Source organism: Protopterus annectens, chromosome 1.part0 (assembly GCF_019279795.1).
Source record: "Protopterus annectens isolate FY-2018-M chromosome 1.part0, PAN1.0, whole genome shotgun sequence".
In the NCBI taxonomy this organism is placed as follows: domain Eukaryota; kingdom Metazoa; phylum Chordata; order Ceratodontiformes; family Protopteridae; genus Protopterus; species Protopterus annectens.
The window spans coordinates 1,316,555,320-1,316,579,668 of record NC_056725.1 but is presented as its reverse complement, the minus strand read 5'-3'; the positions used below and the strand labels follow the sequence as shown (position 1 = coordinate 1,316,579,668).

Genomic DNA, 24,349 nt, shown 5'->3' with positions numbered 1-24,349 from the left:
GGAGACTTCCGTTAAAAAAAGGGTTTAATTCCTGTCCCAAAAAATTAAATTTTCCGCCTTTTAAAAGTTTTGTACTCAAAGTTAAATTTTTAGATTAGAGGTTTAGGATTAAAATTTTGGGAAATTAGTCTTCTCACCCAAAAAAGAAAAACAAATTTTATATGCTGTTCAGTGCATTTGAAAAAAATTTTTTTTGTTGATTGTCAGTTAAAAAGTCTTGTTATTTTAATAACTCTTTAACCAAAACCTTATAGATTAAAATTTTAAAATATACAAAAACCCAAAGAAAATTTGTTAAAATAAAAAAAAAAGAATAGAGGGGAAGCAAGAAACATTTTAAATGATTACAGGCTAAATTAATTAATAGCTATACATTTTAAATTAAAAAAATTTATTAAAATGAATGCCGGAAACCAATTTAAAAACCCAAAAACACCGTAAAAAGGATTAAAGGAATTCATGATAAAAGACCGTCTTTAACCAAAAAGTAAATTCCGGCAAGGTTAGAAAGAATTTTTAATTTGGGGGAGTCTCAGTTACTGGACTTAAATCAAAATAAATTTTTAAAAAGGAAAGAAAATCATTTTCTTAAGGTTTTTTTAAAAAAATATTATAAAAGTAAAAAAATTACAAAACATATTATCCATCAAAATTTAAGAACCTAAAAATGAAATTTTTTTTAAAAACAAAAATAAAAAATTATAAATAAAATTAAAAAGAAAAAATTAAAGTAGATTTCTTTATTACAATATCCATAAATTAAAAACTCCTATTCATAGTTATAAAATTTAATATTTTAACCAACCGGATTTTAAAAGAAAAAAATAAGAGCCTTTAAAAGTCAGCCCAAATGAAAAGGGGGTTTTTGCTTGTTAAAATTTTTTATTGATCTTTTTCCTTATGGCTGTTAATTTCTCCTCCAATTTTAAATGTTTAAACCCTTGTTTGGTATCCAAAAATTATTTGAAAAAGTGAAGAATGGGCCCCAAATTAAATCTTTAAACATAATTAAACAAAAATAAAAGAACTAAAATTAAAATCTAACTTACATTAGTACCATAAATAGAAGGAAATTTTCCTTGGGTAACAACAAATTTTAAATTTCTTCAATTGGTCTCACCTAAGCCTTGATGTGTAGTTTTAATAATTGAAAAAATCCTTTGTCAATTGATGAAATACTATTTCTTATGACTATTCCTTCTGGGGCATGGAAAACCTTTTATTAAAATTTTTATTTTTTTATTTGTCTGTATAACCATTCCTTTGTGATGTCAATTGGTTCCGTTTTCCAAAACTTTACCATTAAAGATTGTCAATAAACGACACAATTTCCCTTTAATGTTTTGTAACACCTGATCATGGTTATGTAGAAACTGATAACTGGTTTTTCCACCAATTTAAAACATTAAAACTAAAATTATGAAAAAGGGAAAATCTTAATTTTCCAAAAATTTTTAATTAACAGGGGCCATTACAAAAGATCATCAAAAGCCCGTGTTACAAATTCCTTATAACATTTTAAATTTAAAACCATTTAAAAAGGGAGGTTTCCCCAAAACCTGTCCCTCTTTTTTTTAATATAATTTAAAAATTTTGCAAATTTCAAAAAGGAAGGTAAAATCAAAAAAGGTGGATCCCCAAAAGGGCTATCATCCCTTTTGGGTATTTTTTAAAATGACGTCAATTATTAAAACCTAAATGTTAAAAAATCAACTGTTTATCCTCCAACTTATAAATACTGGGAATGTTTCAACCCTTGACAAGGTTTTTTCCACATTAAAGGGGAAAAGTAGAGATTTTAACTTAGGAGCCCTAAAGGTTAGGGGGTTTAAATTTAAAAGAGTTTCAACCTTTTAAATAGAGGGTGGAAAAAATTGGGGTTATTAATTTTAGGGTGACTTGCAAGAAATGGGAAGCACTGTTCAGAAAACGATGTGTTCCCTTATTTCATATTGTTTTTATTTTAATATAACTATAGTACGTTTCTGATGCATTTCACCAATCCATCTTGTATGTAAACTTTACAGTGTCTTCAGTATGTATCGCTAAATGCATATTATGTCACAGCTATAGCTCTTGGACTCCAATACAAAGACCATAAATAGAACAAAATAAGTATCCTGATGTAGCGGATTATGATCAGGTCTCAGACCATAACTTGCTTATTACATGTTTGAGACATGGATGCAAGAAATTCACATAGACAGCAAAGCTTGAGGTGATGGCAGTAGAGAGCATGTTTTAGAACCACGTAAATAAAGAGCAGCAATCAGGGACAATCATAATTCTTTGTAGTGCAGGGAACTTTATCTGCTCTATGTACTACAAATTTGTTCCCCTTGGCTTCATCTTATGGAACCCTATCCCAGTGTCATTTCCATCACTGGGGTCTGCAAGTTCTTCACACCCCAGACATTTTCCATAAGAGCTGGATCAATAGTAGAAGCTAAGGGATGTACTGTGGGATCTGGCTGTCGTACTATCTGCTGTTTTTTTTTGGTTGCTCTTTTTTTTTTTTTTTTTTTTTTTTTAATTTTATTGTGTCCTACAACATTTCCCCTCCTCTGCAGTGTTTTGGTTTTTCATTGGAAGGGTGGACATACAGTAGGGGATGTGCTGGTATATCAACCCACCTCCAGCGGCACCCTATCCTAATCCCTCTTTAGATTACATCCCCTTTTCTTCACATCTCTTTGACCACCACTACCAGGGTTCATGTGGAAAATATCGTAGATAGCCCCCAGAATGGTAATGCCCATCCATCCTGCTGCTCCATCAGCTGTCAATCTACTATCAAACCCAGGTCCAGCTGGACCATGAGAAAAGGTTTATCCTTCTATGCCACTAAAGAGTCTCATTATGTACCACCAGTTAAAAAATGACAGAAAATGTAGGAGCATAGTTGGTAAAAGCACTTACTGCTGTCAAATAGATGCCAGTCAGAGAAATGAAGGGAGCTTTAAAGCTGTTATAAACAAAAAGTATGACAGTGACATTTCTAGAGAGTATATGAGAGGAAGTATCAGATGTTACATCTTTTACTGCTGTTCTTTGCTAGTAAGTAATGTCTGCTTTTGTTTCTAGCATGAGACCCAGTCTTAACATCAGTTGGGTATTGTTGTCAAGCTGTTATTAATTACCACAAGCTCTGCTAAGATTGGAACATAATTAACATGTTCATCTTTTCTCCAGTTTCTGAGCATAATCATGGTGTTCTGCGCACTATATGCATTTGTTAAGTAAAGTATGACTTATTCAATAGTAACCATTTGATATTCTGATACTTGTTAGTGGGTCCAAGAGCAGTGAGACTGAGCGAAAATTGCAAATATATATATTCTGTCCAAGATGGCCACTTCTTGGATTATTCCTTTTTCTCTGAGGTATGCCCATCTTGGAGTTTGTATACATAAATCTGACCTAATAATAATCACACCCAGTGAAACAGCTTGAAGAACAGTGATATTCAATAGTCACTGTTCTCCTATATTCTCATACTTATTTTTCATAATTTCCAAGGCTTGCACTTACAAGTCTTGAAATTACAATAGAGTTTTGTCAATGTGTGTTAGATTTACTTAATCATTTAAAATATAAAATAGAGAAATGTAGGATTAATGCCTGCCTTTATCATGCAGTGGGATGCTGAGGAAATAGGGGCAGTACTGGATACAATAGTCAAGGGAGCGAGTAACAAGAGTGGATCGGTAATCATACAGTTACTCAAAAAAACAAAGAGAAATCAATACAAATCAAAACTAGATCTTATCATCAGATTCCAATTTTTTACTGTGTTTGATAGTTTTGTAAAGCTGTATCCTGAATTCATATTTATTTTATTGCTTCAGATCTATTCCATTAAGGAAGTTAAACACTGGTCACTGAAGTTAAAAAGAATAATTTTATATAAGTAATGTATGTATGTCTGCATTTACTGCTTCTGTCATTTATGATTCATGGAACTCTCATTGTAAAATTGCTGAAAAAGATAGATTCACAAAGACTAAGAAGCATCTAACCAACACTGGGATGGCCAGAAAAATCAAACCAGTTTTACTCAGTTTTAAAATGGAAAGCTTTGAATCCTGCACTCATAAGTTGAAACCGCTTTTCCCAACCCAAATAAAGTTAACATCATTGAGATGATTGCATAATGTAGTAAATAAAATCCTTGACAATGCACTACCAAGAAAAACAAATGTTAGTTTGTGTTTCTGTCAGTGCTTACTTACATTTATGTAATATAATTTAGGTATGTGTGTTTGATTTTATATATCATTGTCTGGTATGCAACAAACAACTTTTATTTGAATTCCTATATTAGGTAACACATATCTGCATTTGAGAACAATTTCCTTTACGTCAGCTTACTGGGCTATATTTAGACTTCCTAGTCTCTGCTTTGATAAGCAAGCATTGTTAAATGTCATAATTCAGTAAAACATATGTTGCATCTGTCCATCATCAAAATATTTTAAATATATTATTATAAAAATAAAGATAAGGCAATCAGATAACAGTATCATTTTCTTATAAAATAGTTCCTATATTGCTGCTTAATTATGTGAATATGTTAATATTACAAAAGAAAGAAAGAAATATATCATGACATGTCTCAGCCAGCAAAAAAGTCTTTCAATATCATGTTAGCAATAAAACAGATTTCAAATAAAAGTTTATGTCTGTAGATTTTTGAATGGCAACTGACGTCTCACACCACTATTAATCTGAAAACTGCAACCATCACCTGTCTAACATTTAGTGACAGTATTCCCCCAAATAAGTGTGTTAAGAATTTTTGATAAGTCACATAAATACAATAGGGCTGACAGGTTCAGAGGGAGGTAAACAAGGAGTTGTCATTTTTTGAAAGAGTTGCAGTTTCTCTTGTCATCTGAAAGTTGACTTAGACTAGCCCTTCTTTATCCATTCTTTAACATATCATGGACAAATAACATTTGTACGTTGACTGCAATCTGGTGTTTAAGGAAGCCAAATGGAGACTTCCGTTAAATAACAAGCTATCTGACAACTGTACCTGTGCCAACAATTCTATGTTTTCCCAGCTCCTTTATCAACTGATCGATAGTAGGGCTGTTACGTGCATAGAGCTCATAACGATTGATACCAATGTGGAATTTCAGCCAGTTAGGATATGTGTCCTCAGGATTAGTACCTGTGGGCACAATGTACTGTAGTCGTTCATCACTCACCCTGTAAAAAAGAAAAACAAGTTCATTTTCATGATGCTAGCTATCAGTGCACTTTGTAATTATAACAGATATTTTATTTAGTGCTGAGTCTGTCAGTGTGCAGAAAAGTGTACTAAATCTGTATATTAATTAAAACATCTGTATCTTTTCAAAAACCAACTACCTATATCAGACATATGAGTTACACTGCCGTATATATCACTATAACACAAAAAACAATAAGACCAGTATAAAAATAAAAGTTAAAAGAGTTAAAATGGATCACCAGAATGAGGGCAGAGGCCTTAATGACAAAATATGCATTAAACCTGTATTACAGGCTAGGGAGTTAATTAGATAGTCATATACTATATTTTATATCATGTTTTATATTTTTTTAGATTTACATATACATATATTTTGTGTATAAGCAAATGTGTTCAGACATGTGTCTGTATAGTATTTGTGTGTGTGTGTGTGTGTGTGTGTGTGTGTGTGTGTGTGTGTGTGTATGTATATATATATATATATATATATATATATATATATATATATATATATATATATATATATATATATCTATATATATATATATATATATATATATATATATATATATATGTGTGTGTGTGTGTGATGCTGCGGTAGCGTTGTCGCCTCATAGTAAGACATTGTCCTGTTCGATTCTCAGCTAGAGCGTCTTCTGTGTGGAGACATACGTGAATGGGCATACCTTCGTTGAAGGTTGTGCGTCAGGGCCGGCAACTCGGCACGTAAAAATCTACTACCAATCATTAGCGGACTGGAGTTCCACTGTGGCGACCCCTAACCGGGAAAAGCCGAAAGACACAACAACATATATATATATATATATATATATATATATATATATATATATATATAGTATTCTTAAGAGTTTTGCATAGATAATGAGATGAAAAATGTTATTGGTCAGTACAGTAGGGATTTTAAATGTGATGCTTTATGTTACGTTGAATTGTCTGATGAACTGGCATGGTTTGCTGCGAAAGCGCTCACTATTAAACTTGTTTATGTTATTTTTTGCCATGGTTTGGTCCTTCACTTATTTTCATTGTTTTATATATATATATATATATATATATATATATATATATATATATATATATGTATCACTATGTTTAGTAACTTGTATGAGTAGGTTTGCAATGTTATGGCCAAGAGTTGTACTTTATTAACCTTGCCATTATAATCCAGAGCCGTCTCCTAAAAATATTTTACTTAATGTGTGAATTTCTTGGAAAAACAATATAATCAGATATTGTTTCAGAAATCCTTTTATTCTTAAAACTGAGCTTCAGATTTGGATATGGATCTGCAAATGCTTATATGCCTTCTATTTTTTATTAGACGCATGCCAAATGTAAACTAATTGAAGAAACAACATGCTGTTTTCATTACACTATGTACTACATTTTGTATGTATATGTGTTTGTTAAAAAAAATCTACTGCCAATCATTAGCGGACCGGAGTTCCACTGTGGCGACCCCTAACCAGGAAAAAGCCGAAAGGCAAACAACAACAACATGTGGTATATTTGTACTTATGAGTGTAGTAACACAACATGTCAGTTCTTGCCCCATAATTTCTCAAAATGGTCTCTAATATGAAGTGATATAAAAACAACTGTGAGACGTTTGCTCCAGAAATTATTAATAAGTAGTTGTTCTACTAAAATGATAGATAAAAAGAGGGCTACAACCCTGCATGAAAAGAGAGCTAGAACCCTGCAGTTAGAGGAGCTGGCCTTTCAATGCAGGGAGAGTTTGTGCCTGGAACAGTGCCTTTCAGGAGTGTACAGAAGAAAAGGAAAACATTCCAGAAAAATCTTGGAAAAGGAAACCACATTCCAGAATAACCTGAAGAAGCTTTTTAAAGGAAAACACACTCCAGAATGATCTGAAGCTGGCTGGATACCTTCCAGTAAAAATCCAGAAAGAAGAAAGCTGTATGAGTTTATAATGAATAATCACCTATTAGTTTGATTGTAACACAAACTAACGAAAAAACTCACCAGCGATTATCATTAATCTCCAATAAAATAATCAGAAAAAAATAATGGTAAATGTGAACCATGGGTTACAATTGCAATTACAAAAAGTAAAACCAAAAAAAAAAAAAAAAAAAAACAGCCAGAGCCCACCCACACGTCATGACATAGGGACTCTGCACCCACACCTCTGGAAATAAAACAGGCTTCTCCAGTCTAATAGCCTGCAGCAGTGACAGAAAACAACACTATTTCACCATGCAATAAAATGTGTGCAGCAATAACTCAGATAGCACTCATAAATATACATATCTATCTCTATATGGGAGTGCTACAAAATCCTGAAACCAAAATTTTGAAAGTTCCAAATACTGAAAACTCAAAATACTGAATCTCATAATACTAAAAACACACAGGATACCAACACTTAATATATTCCAGCACAAGTACATACAGAAACAAATAAAAGACAAACCATATTACTCTTCTCCAAGTATATCAACTCTGAGATTGCACTTAGTGTAGTGAAGTTTGATCTCAGAGTTGATATATTTAAGTAGCAGGTGCGCAGCCCCCACATGGGGGGGTGCAGGGGGGGCTTGCCCCCTGCTTATAGTTGAAGGGTAATATGTTTCTGTATGTATTGTGCTGGAATATAGTGTTGGTATCCTGTGTGTTTTCAGTATTATGAGATTCAGTATTTTGAACTTTCAAGATTTTGGTCTCAGGATTTCAGTTTCAGGATTTTGGGCTTTCAGGATTTTGTAGAGCTCCTCGCTCTCTCTCTCTCTCCCTCTCTCTCTCACTCTCTCTCTCTCTCTCTCTCTCTCTCTCTCTCTCTCTCTCTCTCTCTCTCTCTCTCTCTCTCTCTCCCCCTCTCTCTCTCTCTCTCTCTCTCTCTCTCTCTCTCTCTCTCTCTCTCTCTCTCTCTCTCTCTCTCTCTCTCTCTCTCTCTCTCTCTCTCTCTCTCTCTCTCTCCCTCTCTCTCTCTCTCTCTCTCTCTCTCTCTCTCTCTCTCTCTCTCTCTCCTCTCTCTCCCTCTCTCTCTCTCCCTCTCTCTCTCTGTCTCTTCTCTCTCTCTCCTCTCTCTCTCTCTCTCTCTCTCTCTCTCTCTCCTCTCTCTCTCTCTCTCTCTCTCTCTCTCTCTCTCTCTCTCTCTCTCTCTCTCTCCCTCTCTCTCTCTCTCTCTCTCTCTCTCTCTCTCTCTCTCCCTCTCTCTCTCTCTCTCTCTCTCTCTCTCTCTCTCTCTCTCTCTCTCTCTCTCTCTCCTCTCTCTCTCTCTCTCTCTCTCTCTCTCTCTCTCTCTCTCTCCTCTCTCTCTCTCTCTCTCCTCTCTCTCTCTCTCTCTCTCTCTCTCTCTCTCTCCTCTCTCTCTCTCTCTCTCTCTCCTCTCTCTCTCTCTCTCTCTCTCCTCTCTCTCTCTCTCTCTCTCTCTCTCTCTCTCTCTCACTCTCTCGCTCTCTCTGTCTCGCTCTCTCTCTCTCTCTCTCTCTCTCTCTCTCACTCTCTCTCTCTCTCTCTCTCTCTCTCTCTCTCTCACTCTCTCTCTCTCTCTCTCTCTCTCTCTCTCTCTCTCTCTCTCTCTCTCTCTCTCACTCTCACACTCTCTCTCTCTCTCTCTCTCTCTCTCTCTCTCTCTCTCTCTCTCTCTCTCACTCTCTCTCTCTCTCTCTCTCTATATATATATATATATATTTACAGATACAGAGTTTTTCAAGTACGAGATAAAAATAGATATACAGCTTTAGTGAGTTATGAAAGAGAGCACAGAGGGTTGTAGACAAGGAAGAACAAGAACAGAATGATGGAAACTCTGTTGGGGAAGAGTAAGGAGATGAAAAATAAAAACTGGAAGTAAGGACACAAAAGGGGAATAGATGATATAGAAATATTAGCATTAAATGCAAATAGTGTTGAAAATTATACCAATGGTTTGGTTGTGATTAAATGATATAAGATATTAAGTCTGGAAGTGATACATTTGTTTGATACAAGGTATATGAAGACAAAAAAAAGAGAAACAACAGGCAATATAGGAAAGGACGAGTATTTGGTCTTTTGAGAGGTATTTAGGGATGGGGATTTGGATAAGAAGAAATTAAAAAAAGATATTAGATGTGACAATTGTAATATAAGGGTGGGTGGTAATTTATGATATTAGTAGAAGGGTAATATGTGGAAGGATATTGATTTATGCATATGCTAATATAACAGAAAGAGCAATTACATTTGAAGGAATAACAAGCGTTTGCACTGGTGGACATCAATTATTTTGGGAGATTTTAACTGTACTTAAGGAAAGTAGAAACATAACACAAGATATTATGGTAATGAAACAGGTAATACAATGTGAATGATCTAGCTGAATTTTTGTATCACAGAACAGTATGAGATAGAGCAGGGGATGAGATAATAAAGAAGAAAATGGAATACACAGTAACTAGTGAGGTTGGCAAAAAGATAAAATGAAGGAAGAATGAAATAAGTATGAAGAACATATGACACTGACAATGCACATTATGAAAACTGAAAATATTGGTGGATGGGGTATAAGCAAGACTAAAAAAAGTTTCTATTACAAGTGAAATAAAAAAAAATTAAAGTAATATGAAATACGGATGGGTTATGAAAAGATATGAGAAAAAGATATAACAATGTAGTGACAGAATAAAGGGAAATAGAAAGAGAAGTGTATGAAGAAGAAAATGAAATGTAAATACAATGATATATACACATTTTATTTTAAAAGGGAAAATAGGTTTCTTAATTTTAGACAAAGCATTAAAAAGAAGTAAACAGAAATGGAAGCAATGTTAGATGAAAATGGTTAATATGAAATATAAACAAGAAAGTATAGAGGTGGTGGACATGTCTGTAAGCACAATGTATGAGAAAGCAAAAGTAGAAGAAGAAAAAAATGGAGAGCAAAAAGTATATCAGAAAATGGTGAGTAATATCTAGAATGTGTACTTAGAATGGATGAATTAATAGAAACAATAAGAGATGGAAGGTAGGAATCATCATCAGGACTGAATTGATTTATTTATGGATGCCATAAAGAGATGAATGAAAATGAAAAAGTAGTGTTTCTTAAGATATTAAATTAGTGGCTATGGAAAAGAATAAAAAAGAAGAGATATGTTGTTGGATTATTGAATTTACCTAAAAAGATGAAATAAAAGTTATAAAATTGTGGCTGATAACAATAGAAATTACTGGTTGTATTTTTATAAAAAGAATGCAAAAAAGGATGCTGAAAATATTGGATGAGGTTATAGGCGATGGAGTTTTTGATGAAAAGCAAGAAAGGTGAAAGAAATGGTTATAATTATAAAATAAATATAAGATATAGTTTTGAAAGATAATAAGGAAGTGTGATTAGTAACTTGTGATGTAACAAAGCATTTGACAATGTGAGTCCTGAGACAGTGCAAACTATTTTTAGAGGCATATAGGATTAGAACATTGTGATGTAATAAGAACATGTTATAAAATGTTCAGAGTTAAGGTTATGGTAAATGGAGAGATGGGATGAAAGATAATAATCAGGGGAGAAGCTACACAGGGATGTGCATCGAGCATGCATCTATTTGTACTAGCAATGAATGCAATGATGCAAACATGTATGTGTGGAATAAGAGAGGCAAGATGGGCCATGAAGAAAGGAATTGCAATACCTGCTTTCTTGTCATATGCAGATGCTTTGGTTATTGTGGCTAAAAACAAGGGGTAGATAACGGACATTCTGTGAAGGGTTAAAACACTCTTAAAACTGGATTGCAGTTGAACAGACTGAAAATTAAGAAAAGCAATGAAATACATTACACTAGAAAATAACTCAGTGTATTGCAAGTAGTTTGGTGAGTTATGAGAGTTTAATAGGATAATGGAAAGAAATAATGGAAGGAATTAAAAAGTCTTGGTAGAAACTTTTACTTATTATTAAAATGGTGTTTAGTTAAATACATATAGATTAGGAAAATTGTGGTGTGCACATATTTCACGTAGAATGGAAAAATAGTTGTTAGAGATTTTTTTCAATTTTATTTCAGAGTCAAGAATGAACCCAGTTAGAAGAGGGGTAATATATAATAAAATAGAAGAAAACCTGAATAAAAAAATAATTCTGTAGCGTACTTACTATATATGTATTGTATGGGAGGGTAATAAGAAATATTAAAAAGGAAAACAAGAATAAGTGGGGATGTGTTATCTGTGACATAAAAATTATAGAAACATGAAAGGGAAAAGAGTGGTAAACAGGAAAATATAGAAGAAAAGTAATATGAAAATAAGATTAAATTATAGAGGTAAACATTAAGGAAGATAATGGAAACAGAGAAAATGGTATAATTTAATTTTGGGAAAATATTACTTAGTGTGTCTATGTAAAGAATTAAAAGAAGAGGTAAAATGCAGTAGAAAATGGAAAAAAGATTTGAGATGTTTTATGATTTCTTGTGGAAAATTTTCCTGGATACATTATTCATAAATGGTAGTATGCAATATAAAATAATGGATGCAAGAAAGTGTAATGAATGTAATGAGGTGGAAACAGCAAAACATTACTTTTTAAATGTAAAAAGAATGCAAAGCTCTGGAGAAGGTTTAAAAATGAATATAAATGGCAAGGATTCAGACCCATAAGTATGGATATCATATTGTATGCAAATATGAAAAAGCAAGGGATGTGAAATTGAAAACAGGACAACCTATTATTTATAGCAATATGGATACTGTGGAAATGAAAATGTGATGGTTTATTGTATCAACAAGGATAGAGAAGATGAAGATGTTTTAGCCAAAATAAAAACTGTTATGGAAAACGGGGGATAGAGAGAAGAAAAAAGAAAAGATTATGAAAATATTGTGATTGCAATGATACTGTTGGGCTGAAATATGAACAGTGTAAATGCTAGCGAAACTGAAGCAGAAAGTTTACATTTTGTGAATATAGCATTATAAATAATATAAATAATATAAAAATGTGTAGGCATAAATATGTGCATATACAGAGAAAGCAACCCCTTTTCTTTTTTGCTAAATGCCATAGATCTTTTACATCTACCTGAGCTACTGCCAATTCAGGCATTTGGGACTTTAATTAAGCATCTCATCTGAAAGACAGTACACTCTATAGTGTGGCATTCTGCCTTATACTGTGCTGCAGTGTTGGATATTGTAAATTATACCATGATCCCCCCAAAACGTGCACGCTGATTGGCCAGCGTGCCCGTTGTAAATCGAGTTATACTAATGGAAAAAGGTCCGGTCACCCGGACTTTTTTCCATTAGTATAACTCGTTTTTTAAAAACACTGTCTCGCTATGTTAAATGGGTTTAACATAGCGAGACAGCTTTAAAATAAGCAACGGACATCTCCGTTGCTTATTTTAAAGCTGTCTCGCCATGTTAAACCCATTTAACATAGCGAGACAGTGTTAAAAGCGGAGAAAGCAAGATCTCCGTTGCTTTTTTGTGTCTCGCTATGTTAAATGAGTTTAACATGGCGAGACAGTTAAAATAAGCAACGGAGATGTCCGTTGCTTATTTTAAACTGTCTCGCTATGTTAAACTCATTTAACATAGCGAGACACTACAAAAAGCAACGGAGATCTTGCTTTCTCCGCTGCTTTTGCTCACAACTCTGATGTACTGCGCGGCGCCAGAGTACATCAGAACTGCCACGGATGCCAGACATCTGCAGAAGGGCAGTCAACAGGCATTATACTATGCCATTATTTAAGAAAAGTAACAGTTTCTTTTCTTAAATAATGTCATGGTATAATAGCAATAACCCACTTCTGGGTGTGGGTAATGCTAAATTTACCCACGGTTGGCTTTGTTTGGTCCCTCGGGCTTCCCCCCCGGGGCCAAACCACGCCAACCGTGGGTAAATTTAGCATTACCCACACCCAGGCGTGGGTTATTGCTATAATAAGCAATGTGCATGCTAGGGGAATGGAACCCACAACCTTCTGATATTGTGCCACCAGAGCAAATGTGTGACATGTTAAACCACTGACACAGAGTATTAGAGTCTTACAAAGATGTATCCACAAATTTAGAAATGGGTAATATACAGCTTACTAACAGCATTCTGAGCAGACATATTTGAATCATTAGAAATAGCAATTCCACTTTGTTGTCTTAAAACTGTGTTATTTATTACATTGTAGTCTCCACTATTAATATTGAGGAAGGATAGCTTATTTATGACTTTTGTTTTAGGTTAAACGTAAAGGCAACTTTCTTAATTACTCAGGGTAAAACTATTGGTGGGAAGAGAAAGGATCACAGGTTAGTCAGTCTGATAGCTAAGATATTGCCATCCTTTGAAGGATTTTATATTTCTTGAGCCAAACTGCTTTGATTATCACAGTCAGTTGATTTACTTATAATTTAATGTGTGAATAATTAAATTCTACTATAGAGGTTTAGTATTTTCACTGACTTGTATTTCCTGGAGTTTATTCAGGCAATCCATATGCTCTCTATGAAACATTGTTGGTGTATGGTAGATTTATATTATATTATATTATATTATATTATATTATATTATATTATATTATATTATATTATATTATATTATATTATATTATGTTATATATATTATATTATATTATATTATGTTATATGTATTTAATGTTATTGTATCTAGTCTTGATTTATTTTCTTAATTTCTGGCTTTTAAGTACTCTTTATAAATATTGAAACATCACCATCTATTCCATCAGATATCCGACAAAGCAAGGACACATATCCAGGAATTTGTGATATGTATTTTGGATCTTTAAACTATGTTCAGTAATGGTATAGATACCAAGTATTTCTAATTATGAAAACTTGTACATCAATCATTTTGATACTGACACTTCTGATAAAGTTACTTTCACTTTTATCCTACAGAAACAAATTCCTATCATCCAAGACCTCCACAAAACCCATTATCACCAAGTAACTATATCCTCTCATTTAGAATAGAATATACTTTACAAGTTTGGCCTTTACAATTACTCTCAGTAAAAGATTTGGGTGCTAAAGTTAAAACATAAGCAGTTAACAATGAAACAAATTAATCCACAGTTGTTCTTTGATTATCAGACTTTCCTTACACAAATAAATATATTACTAAACAAAGCTAGTGTTTCTTTTAACAATAGAAAAGCACCCTGCAACTGTACCTTCTAATTCAGGCAGAACTGTGTTGTTCCCCCAGTACTTACTTACTGCACTTTCTGGCTGTGGCAGTTACTCTTAATGCAGTTTGTTTGCAAAATATGGGAAGGCCCAACATTCTAAATTAGGATGCACCAGGGCTGTATGTGTGTTAGCAGTTTGTGCTTCTGTGTGAGGAAAGATGTGGGGAAAATATAAATAAAGGAGACCGTCCTGTTTATTTACTGTCCACCAATATGTCTCTGCTCAAATGAAAAAGGCAACACGAGAAGCTTTATATTTCAAACTTGTTCACAAGCATGTTTAAAACAGACTAGTGGAATGTTGATGGTTTGTAAAAAACTTTCCACCATTTTCTCCATATTGACTCGATAACAGGAATACTTCCCTGTTCACATATAAATGTGAGCACCAACAAATTATTGATAGTATACCACCTTTAAATAAATAGTTGTGTGTGTCAGTGTGTGTATATATGTGTGTATATATACATATGTGTGTGTGTGTGTGTGTGTGTGTGTGTGTGTGTGTGTGTGTGTGTGTGTGTGTGTGTGTGAGAGAGAGAGAGAGAGAGAGAGAGAGAGAGAGAGAGAGACAAAGAGAGATAGGGGGTCTATGAGAGCTCCAAAGAAAGTTATTGTATAGACTTGAGAACCACCACAGGAATGTAAAGTCAGTCCACGTATGACAGACACAACCACTGTAGATGCAGAAAGTTTATTCAACAATAAAAATCCACAGATTAAGCGCTTTCTTCCCTTAACTTGAAAGCTATCTGATGTACAGGTTAAACAAATGTATTGCTTAGTAACTGCTTTAGACTCCCTCTAATAGTAACATGTAGTTAGGTCAGGTCATACAAAAATAAATTTAAAATGTAGTAATAAAAAGTGTTTCTTATTGCTGAATTTAGGCTTGCAGAACACTGGTAAAGATGCATTAAGGTGTAAAGGAATAATGGGATGGTAGTGGTATGAGTAAGGGATGGCTTACATAATAGATCTGAAATCATAGAAAAATTAACTGAAATCATCCTTGTGACTGTGTTTAGTTATTACATCTCTGCATTGCATATCAGGGAATAATGTTCATCAAATAATCAAGACTGTAATGCTGTATGTTATGACCTTTTGAATTTTTGTAATAAGAATGTTTCATTGTTAAAATATAAACTGCAATGCAAGTTCCCACATCCCCATGCAAAAGGTACATAAAATGATATATGTACACAAGTAAAAATAAAGTGAAAGAGTCCATTGCTTACATTTGGCTACTACATCTCACTACCAATTATCACAGAGTGTAATTTTTCAAAGAATAAAAAGCATGATGTGATATGTTGCTTCCTCATGATTATTTTTATAATTGTATTTGTGTTGTAAACTAATTCAGTTTAGAGAAGTTAGAATTGACTGGATACCGATGCTGTACTTCATATCCTAGAAGAAAAAGTGCAGTTAGCTAGCAAAGAGCATAGGATGGTCATGGTACTACAACAACCCTTTGCAAAATCTACACTAATCATATAAAATAAAACAAAATAGGCCTCTTGCCCATATTTCTTATATCTAGCTAAGACTCCTCGCTGTTACTAACAGGCTCTTGTGACTGCAAAATTATCAGGAGTATAATGCTATACTTTGTCATGATAATCTTTTTCACAATTCCATTAGTGAAATAGAATTAATAATGCACACAGATTCTAAGGTGAGCCACAGCAGTGTTGCATCTTCATCACAATTGTGCAAGAAGTGATGTCTGTATTATGTAAAATAAAAGGATCTGTCCCTCTTCTCTATATTTGGTTATTACAACTTAACATCTGTGATCATGTGCTTATTAAAAAGTCAACACAATGCTGCATATTGCTATCCCATGATCATCTTTTTCACAACAGATCTTAATAACATAATTTGAACAAACTTCAGATGCTAACGTCATGCACAAAGCTAAAATAAGAGGAAGATGACGTGATTCATAATCTGCTTTACAAATGAGTATATAGTTACTTTACTTTCTTTTGTAGATTTTATTTAATTTGCACCCCTTTCCTGGGTAATTATCATATTCTCTATTTTATATTGCTTGATCACACAAACTAATGCACAGACATGCTGTAGGTGGATTGGACACTCTAAATTGGCCCTAGGTGTGAGTGTGTGTGTGTGTGTGTGTGTGTGTGTGTGTGTGTGTGTGTGTGTGTGTGTGTGTGTGTGTGTGTGTGTGTGTGTGTGTGTGTGTGCGTGTGTGTGTGTGTGTGTGTGTGTGTGTGTGTGTGTGTGTGTGTGTGTGTGTGAGCCTTCTGTGGAAGGTTGGGCACTGGGCTGGCAACTCAACACTGTAAAACTCTACTGCTAATCATGAGCGGGCAGGTGATCCACTGTGGTGACCCCTAACTGGGAAAAGCCGAAAGAAGAAGTGATACAAAGTAGATGATGTTTATTAACTCTTTACTGTTTTATTACACCTATTGTTGCTATTATGCTGAGTCTGCCAAACAGGACCAATCATGAGAGGTAATTTAGTATGGTCAGCAACTATGTTTTCAATTAAATGTCCTGTACCTGGAGCAGACATTTTGAGTCTTGATAGAATACTCCACTATTTCTATTTTCTCAGCCACAAGTCTCACTTCAGAATCGGTGCTGTGATGCTGTTGTCTCAAATGTGGTATGCTGTTGGTATACTCTTGCTGAAGTAAGCATTTGCATCCCCCCACCAACTACCAGCTATGAGTTTTTAATGGAAAAACATCAGAAGCAGACTCCAGTCCATCGGGAAGTTCATTTTTTCCCATGTTGCTCATAGTTGATATGCAATATCATGCTTACTCTCTTAAGATAAATCATGTCTTTAATCAGAGTAGGCACTGTCAATTGAAATCTGAATGGACAGTTAGCAACAGCAGGATAGAAAAGTAAATATTATTTTGAAAAAATATTTACATTAGTGCTATGAATTCACTGGAATACTTCTATAACATCCATATATGCAGCAGTTGCTGATTTTTACAGAAGTTCAACTTGAGCTCCTGACTGAATAAAGCAATGGAAGATGTGATAGGTGACAAGGAAAGGTCTAATGCTGCACCAACCATCCTGCTGTCTGGCCAGGGATGCTGGTAGTAAAGGCTTTGACAGATGCAGACAATGTTAGAAAAGAAAAGCACAACGTGGCATTTCAGTGGAAGATTACATCATTTTGAGTTAGCTGCAATGTGAGAGACAAGAGAATGAAAACTATATAATTTTCCTGAAAATCTGTCACCTCAGCAACACCTTCCTTAGCTCTTGCATATATATGAAATCTAAATAATTTATTCTGAGCACTTTCTGAGGTTGCAAGATTTATACAGACAAATGTGGGTGTGCATTTGTACTGACCCATCATCCTGGGCATGTCCAATTTATTGGGAGGGCCCAAGGGGATGGTTTACAATTTGACTTGTCTTACCCGCCTTTTTTAACCCTTTTTGTGCTATGTAGGAATTGTACACTCTTGTAAGCCTTAAGTAATGTTAGTAGCTAAGAGTTTTTAATATATTTTTTTTTTAAAGTGAGCAAGACTGAATTCATCTGTCCATTGTAATAAATATATAACTGAGACAGATGCCTGGTGTCAAAGCCATGGCTTCAAGCTCAATGCTAAAAAGTGCATTTTCATCCCCTTTGGTAAAAACTCTGTACCCATGAACTACAGCATAGGTGGTAGTATACTTAACACTGAAAGTGTGATAAGAGACCTTGGGACACAGGTGGACAGTAGTCTCTCCTTTGATAATCACATTGCCACAGTAGTCAGGAAATCCTTCTACGTGGCATACCTCATCACAAAAGGTTTCTCATCCAGAAAAAAAGAGGTCATTGTTCCCCTCTACTCATCACTCATTAGACCCATTATAGAGTACAACACCCCTTTTGGTATGTACCTCACAAGACATCTACAGCAACTGGAAAAGCGACAGAAATACCTCACAAAGAGGATTACTGGCCTCAAACAGATGCCCTATGCAGACCATCTCAAAAAACTCCAGCTTTACTCCATCGCATATCGCCTACTCAGAGGTGATCGCTGCCTAACATACAAAGCTATGTCAAACCCAGAGCTGTTGGACATGCTCCACTTAAAGAAATCCCAATCCCTCTGAGCTACATGCTCTAGGGACCTAAACCTTGTCACCACAATAAACAGAACATGCCGGAGGGATAGATTCCTGTCCCAGAGACTTCCCATACTCTGGAATAAACTACCTATCTATATCAAACAAAGCTCTTCATTAGCACTCTTCAAGAAAAATCTTGATGACTGGATGGGAAATAGGAAATTCCCCCCAGGGATCTCCTTTGTGGAGCTGCTCGACAGGGGCACACGAAAATAATTTTCTTGGGTGGCAAAAGCCAGGATACCTTTTTGGCTGGGCTTGTATAGGCCCCAGGGCCGATAGCCTAGCACCTACCTATGAACCTATGAACCATATATAATATACTAGTTTATAGGAAATATGCCTACATGACCAATTAAATTTCACATAATGATGATCACTGATGCAAAAAAAAATGTAAAAAAGCATCCACAGCACTGCAGTTCCATTGGCAGATAATAAAACTCTCCCTCAATTTCATTTGTAAGTCTATGTTCTAAAAATCCTGCAAAAATGATGTCTCCAAGTTTCAGAAGTAAAGTTTTCTCCATCCTCATGTTAGTTATTAATTTCAAACCTAGGCAAAAATCAGCTCATGTATTTCATCCGGCTAAATGCACAGCAGAGATTTGGTGAAGGGGAGCTTGCCTTGTAACTAGTTGATTTTGCGTCTTGAAAAGCATTCCAATGCATAAACAGAGTTAAATTCAATGAATACCTGCTTAATTAAATTTCATATAAAATATAAATTTCATATAACAGAGATTGCTATTGCAACTATAACAACATTTCTTCACTTTGTCAAATTGGCAATGTACTTTATGATACTTAGCATCTCCCTGAAACCGTTTTTCACATCAAATAACCACTCAATACCATAATGCTGTTTGTATGTCCTAACCAAGGCTGCGCTACTGTAATTTGTAACAGTGTGGTACCTAGGATAAATAAAGAAAAGTATCTGTATATATTTTACCCTCTCTGACCACTAGCTCTAGTATGATTCTTGTAAGTCTTACAAATAATTATGTCTACATGGCCACTAAATCTACTAAAAACTCATGCCTTTTCTCTCATTGATTCCGGTGGTTTCTGCTTGGACAAATTATTTGTTTAATTGCAAGGGTTACCATGGTAGGTACTAAAGTCTATTCCATGCTGCAACCTAACCTCAAACTCTGACTTAGAACACAGAAAATAATTAGTTGCACTGTTTTCTGATTTCTATTTTTTTCTCCTCTGTGCTGATCATCAACTGCACCAGGACGTCTTTTCAGCTACCAAGACTCTCTTTCATCCCCCAGATATAGTCCAACTCCTGCTTATTTATTTTATTTTTATTTTTATTTTACATTTGTTGACCGGGACAGTCCGACTGGATGCATGTCCATTTTCAGCGGAGGCCCAGGGAGAAAAGCTCCAAGGGTAAGCAGATACAGCATTACATAATACCAGCATTAGATATTACAAACAGACTATTTACAGAGATTACATAAGTAAGCAAGTTAAACAAGTTCCACAGGTTACAGTTAATCCTGAGCACAAATCAGGATTAAATTAAATTACACAGTAAACTGGTTAACAGATTTTTACACATTCTAGAGAGAGTTAGCCAGGCTTGATACATTGACATAGCCAGTTAAGTGACAAATGTTGTTTGAGTCTAGTTTTAAATTGACCTAAGGTGGAAAGTAAGGTAATATTAGCTGGAAGAGAGTTCCAGGATCTACTTACAGAGCCTGCTTGAGGCTAATGAAGAGATTGTGCCACCTAGTGCAGTGTCATATTGCTCTCAAATAGTATTTTCCATTTATGCCTTAACTTCCATTCATGCCTATGCAGTTATAGATGTCCCCTACCTCCTCACTTTTGGGGATTGCCATCTGTGCAAACACAGCCTCCACCGGGGAATTAACCATGAGGTGCACCTGAGTGTGTGTGCCCTCTCCCAGAATGGGCATCCCTACATTTTCCTGGTAGTGCCTCAGAAACTCAAGCTACTAATCAAATATGAGTCACCTAGGCTGTAGAGCATTCTCACTCTACTCCTGTTTTTTTCATTGTAAATCATTGTGCAGCTGACTGAAAAAAGATCTTTCAACCACATAAAGTACAACATCACAGTTCTCTCCTTTGTGCAAATAAATAAACAGAGTAACAATGATGATCTCAATATGTTTTCTAGCTGCATGATACAGCTCTGTTTTTACTACTCAACATGCCAGATGCCAGATGGGAGTAAAACAGTCCACAACATGTTTCCATTTGTTGATGTAAAGGATAGGAATGCCATAATGTTTTTGAAATATTTACTGTTTCACTATATTTTCCTAGCTACAGTTAAGTGATGTTGCCAAAACTTTGTTCTGCTGGCGTAACAGCAAGCTGTGAAATGAGAAGTATGATCATTAGCAATTATTTTAACAGTGTTATGTTTCTATTGTTACACTGCATGTTATGCAATACACAATTACTAGGAATCTTCCTCCATTTATCTTTGTTAACTTTTACTTAATTGCTATTGCATACAGTTGTTTATTTATTTTACTGACAACACTACAAGCTGTTTTTCCCAACATCCATATCATCAGAGGGTGGGGCTTAATGGCACAAATCTAGGAATCATTAGGCCAATCATCGAGTATAACACCTCTTTTGGCATGTACCTCACTAGACGCATGCAACAGCTGGAAAGGCCACAAAAGTGCTTCACAAAGAGGATCATAGGCCTTAAACACATGTCCTACATGGACAGACTCAAAAAACTCAAGATATTCTCTGTCTCATATCGTCTACTAAGAGGGAATCTCTGCTTGACTTACAAAGTCATGTCCGACCCAGCTCTGTTAGAAATGCTACATCTAAATAAATCACAATCCCTCCACAGCACAAGCTCCAAAGACCTCAACCTCATTACCACAATCAACAGAACATGCTGAAGGGGCAGGTTCATAACCCAGATACTGCCCATGCCCTGGAACAGACTTCCCATACATGTCAAGCAGAGCAACTCACTGGCCCTCTTCAAGAGAAATCTTGATGAGTGGATGGGAAATAGAAAGTTCACCCTTGGGATCACTGCAGTGGTTCTACTTGAAAGAGGCACTGGAAACTAACATTGGGCAGCACAATGCCAGGGCACTTCTATGGGCTAGGCTTGTAAAGGCTCCAGGGCCATTAACCTAGTATACACCTATGAACCTATTAACCTATGTGGCTAACTCACCACTATCAAACAATTAATATGTGATGTGGCTATTCCACCACTGCCAAATAATTAATATTTGATGTGGATATCCCATCACTGCCAAACAATTAATATGTAACACCCATGCACTGACCCAGTAATCAAGGAGCCTCAGTCCTCACCATTAGCACCAGTGAGGGGTCTCCACATTGGGAGGATAACAAGTACACACACAGTAAAGTACAATTTCCCTTAAGAGCACACAAAGATCACAGTCAGTCTGGGGCTGGTTTCTCCCTTTCTATCCAGATCCCCAATAAGTCTCCCCACTGGCACAGCTGTAGGGTTCAGATCTCAGCCGAGTAGTCAAGCCAAAACCTCCACTACCTTCTCTGTCCAACCAGTGCTTTGTGTCCCTGCTCAAGTAGCTGACACACACCCACTTTGAGATTTGGTTTACATACAAACACACAGACACTCCTGGGGAAGGCTGGCACAGGTCTCCCAGCTATGTCCCCTTCTGCCCAAACTACACGATAGAACCACCTGCCACCAACTACTCTTATCAGCTACTCTAAAGGCCTTTACCAAGGTGTGCCCAAGTCTACTGTGTAATGTGTTTACTATCCAAATGGTAAGTGTGACGAACAACAAGGCAATTGGAGTGGCTTGTACAGTATCACCAAATGCATGCAAGTACTCCCAGAGATGAAATTATCTCCACATAAAACAGTCACAATTAAAATATTTAAAAATATTTAATAATAAATAATAAAAACACAAGATAATACTCATTAATTCAACATAGTGACAGTAGAGAGTTCAGAAATTGCAGGAAGCACTTTAAAACAACATTGTAGGACAGTCTGACATAAATATAGAAAACAGCTAGACTAGTCTGGCTATATTCCTAACTATCTCTAAGAGAAATACTAAGATCTAGGTCTTACTTACAGAGTAAGGCACAGTGCTGATGAGTTGTTGTCAGCTTCAGAACAAAATGCAAAATGCAATATTTTCCTCCCTGGGATGGTCTTAAATTGATAATACACATTACTGCTGAGTCATTTCAGATTACATAATTCTTGTCACCTCTACTTAAGCTCCCAGGCTCACAGAAATTAAAATGTAACATTTCTTCATGATCTTGCAACTGCCAGGAAGCCACTGCAATAAAAGACACTTTACATGTGAAACCTAGTAATTATCTCTTTCCTAGAACAATAGAAAGAATTTCCAGCTGCAGACATGCTGCCTCTGAGCTTGAGATCACATACAGTTGTAAAATTCTTTACTTATCAGCTTTCTTTCAGCAGGGTGCACTGTGGTTACATTTTTGAAGTTCAGCACATAACACAGTTTTCTTACATTTGTCAAACAAGCCCGTGGATCATATTAATATTTACAATGACATAGAATTGTTTACAAAATTCTATCTAGCTGGGCTGGCAGCCCCTCAGTTTATCATAGTTATGATAATCCTCATCTTCTTCAAAGCTTTATCTTCATCATATTCCTCTTCTTTACATCTTCATTAATACAGTATTCAACTGTCTTCATTATCATTACATACTCATTATCATCTTCATCATCATATTCATTTTATATTCATTGTATCTTCATAAATTCATTTTCATCATCAACTTTATCAGCATTTTTATTCTATCATCATTACCTCTATGGCATTTTCATTATCATCTTATTCTTCATTATATTTTCATCTTCATCATCATCACCAGTATGATCATCTTTATCTTCATCTTAATTACAGCTTTTTTATCTCATCTTCCAATTCATAGATGCACAGTTTATTGTAACATTTGTTTTAATTTCAACTGTGGTCCATTCAATGTATAATGCACACAGACGTAGTTAACTGCAGGGCTAGCATTGATGTGATTCACATACTCCCTAGTTTTCTTCCTAAAAGTTATTATCCCATGAAAGGTAACTGTTTATTACAGTTTTACATCTGTGTTATTACAGTGTATGTCCATTACTAAGTACTTTATTAGGAACTGTATACTGTTCCATATTGCTTTTCTTAATAGTTACTTGAATGTAACTGCATTTGATGGGCTGTGCTTCATCTTACAATGAAAACTTAATAATCATTTGCCTAGGAAATGCTCACTTGACCACATGAGACTGCATGGAGTCTTGGGTGCAGGCAGGGAAGATGGATGCACCCATCATGGGGGGGGGGGGGATGATGGAAGTTGCTGCCTAGTTCATTCTGCTGCTCAGTTGGAGCATGGAGGCCCATTGTGATGCCAGGATGTGGTGTCAGTAAGACAGAGGTTGGCCCCACAAATCAGTAATTGAAGCCTTTGTCAGTGAAAGTGGGATAGTGTGTATGCTTTAAGGGACTTTTTTACATTTTGATCAAGGTCTTTTCTTGAGAGATTCATAAAATAGCCTCAATGAGCATTCTTTCATGTCTTGGAGCAATTCAGAACCATCTCCCTCTATCCATTGACACTTATTTTATTACTAGCCCTTTTTTCTGAAAGCAGCTTATTTTAAGTAGCTTCTTAGCACCATCAGCATACTTGTTGGTCCCTCGTTGTATTTATCTGACATTCCTGAATCAAGCTGCAGTGATATTGCAGTGTTCATC

General features: G+C 35.3%; 1 protein-coding gene across 1 annotated transcript in view; it reads right to left on the bottom strand.

Moving 5' to 3' along the window:
• Positions 1-24,349, bottom strand: part of LOC122797833 (extracellular serine/threonine protein kinase FAM20C-like) — a 719,407-nt gene that overhangs the window by 509,495 nt on the left and 185,563 nt on the right. The window contains exon 3 of the mRNA XM_044066357.1: positions 5,039-5,214. Within this exon, the coding sequence (XP_043922292.1) occupies positions 5,039-5,214 (176 nt within the window). The remainder of the gene's footprint in view (positions 1-5,038; positions 5,215-24,349) is intronic.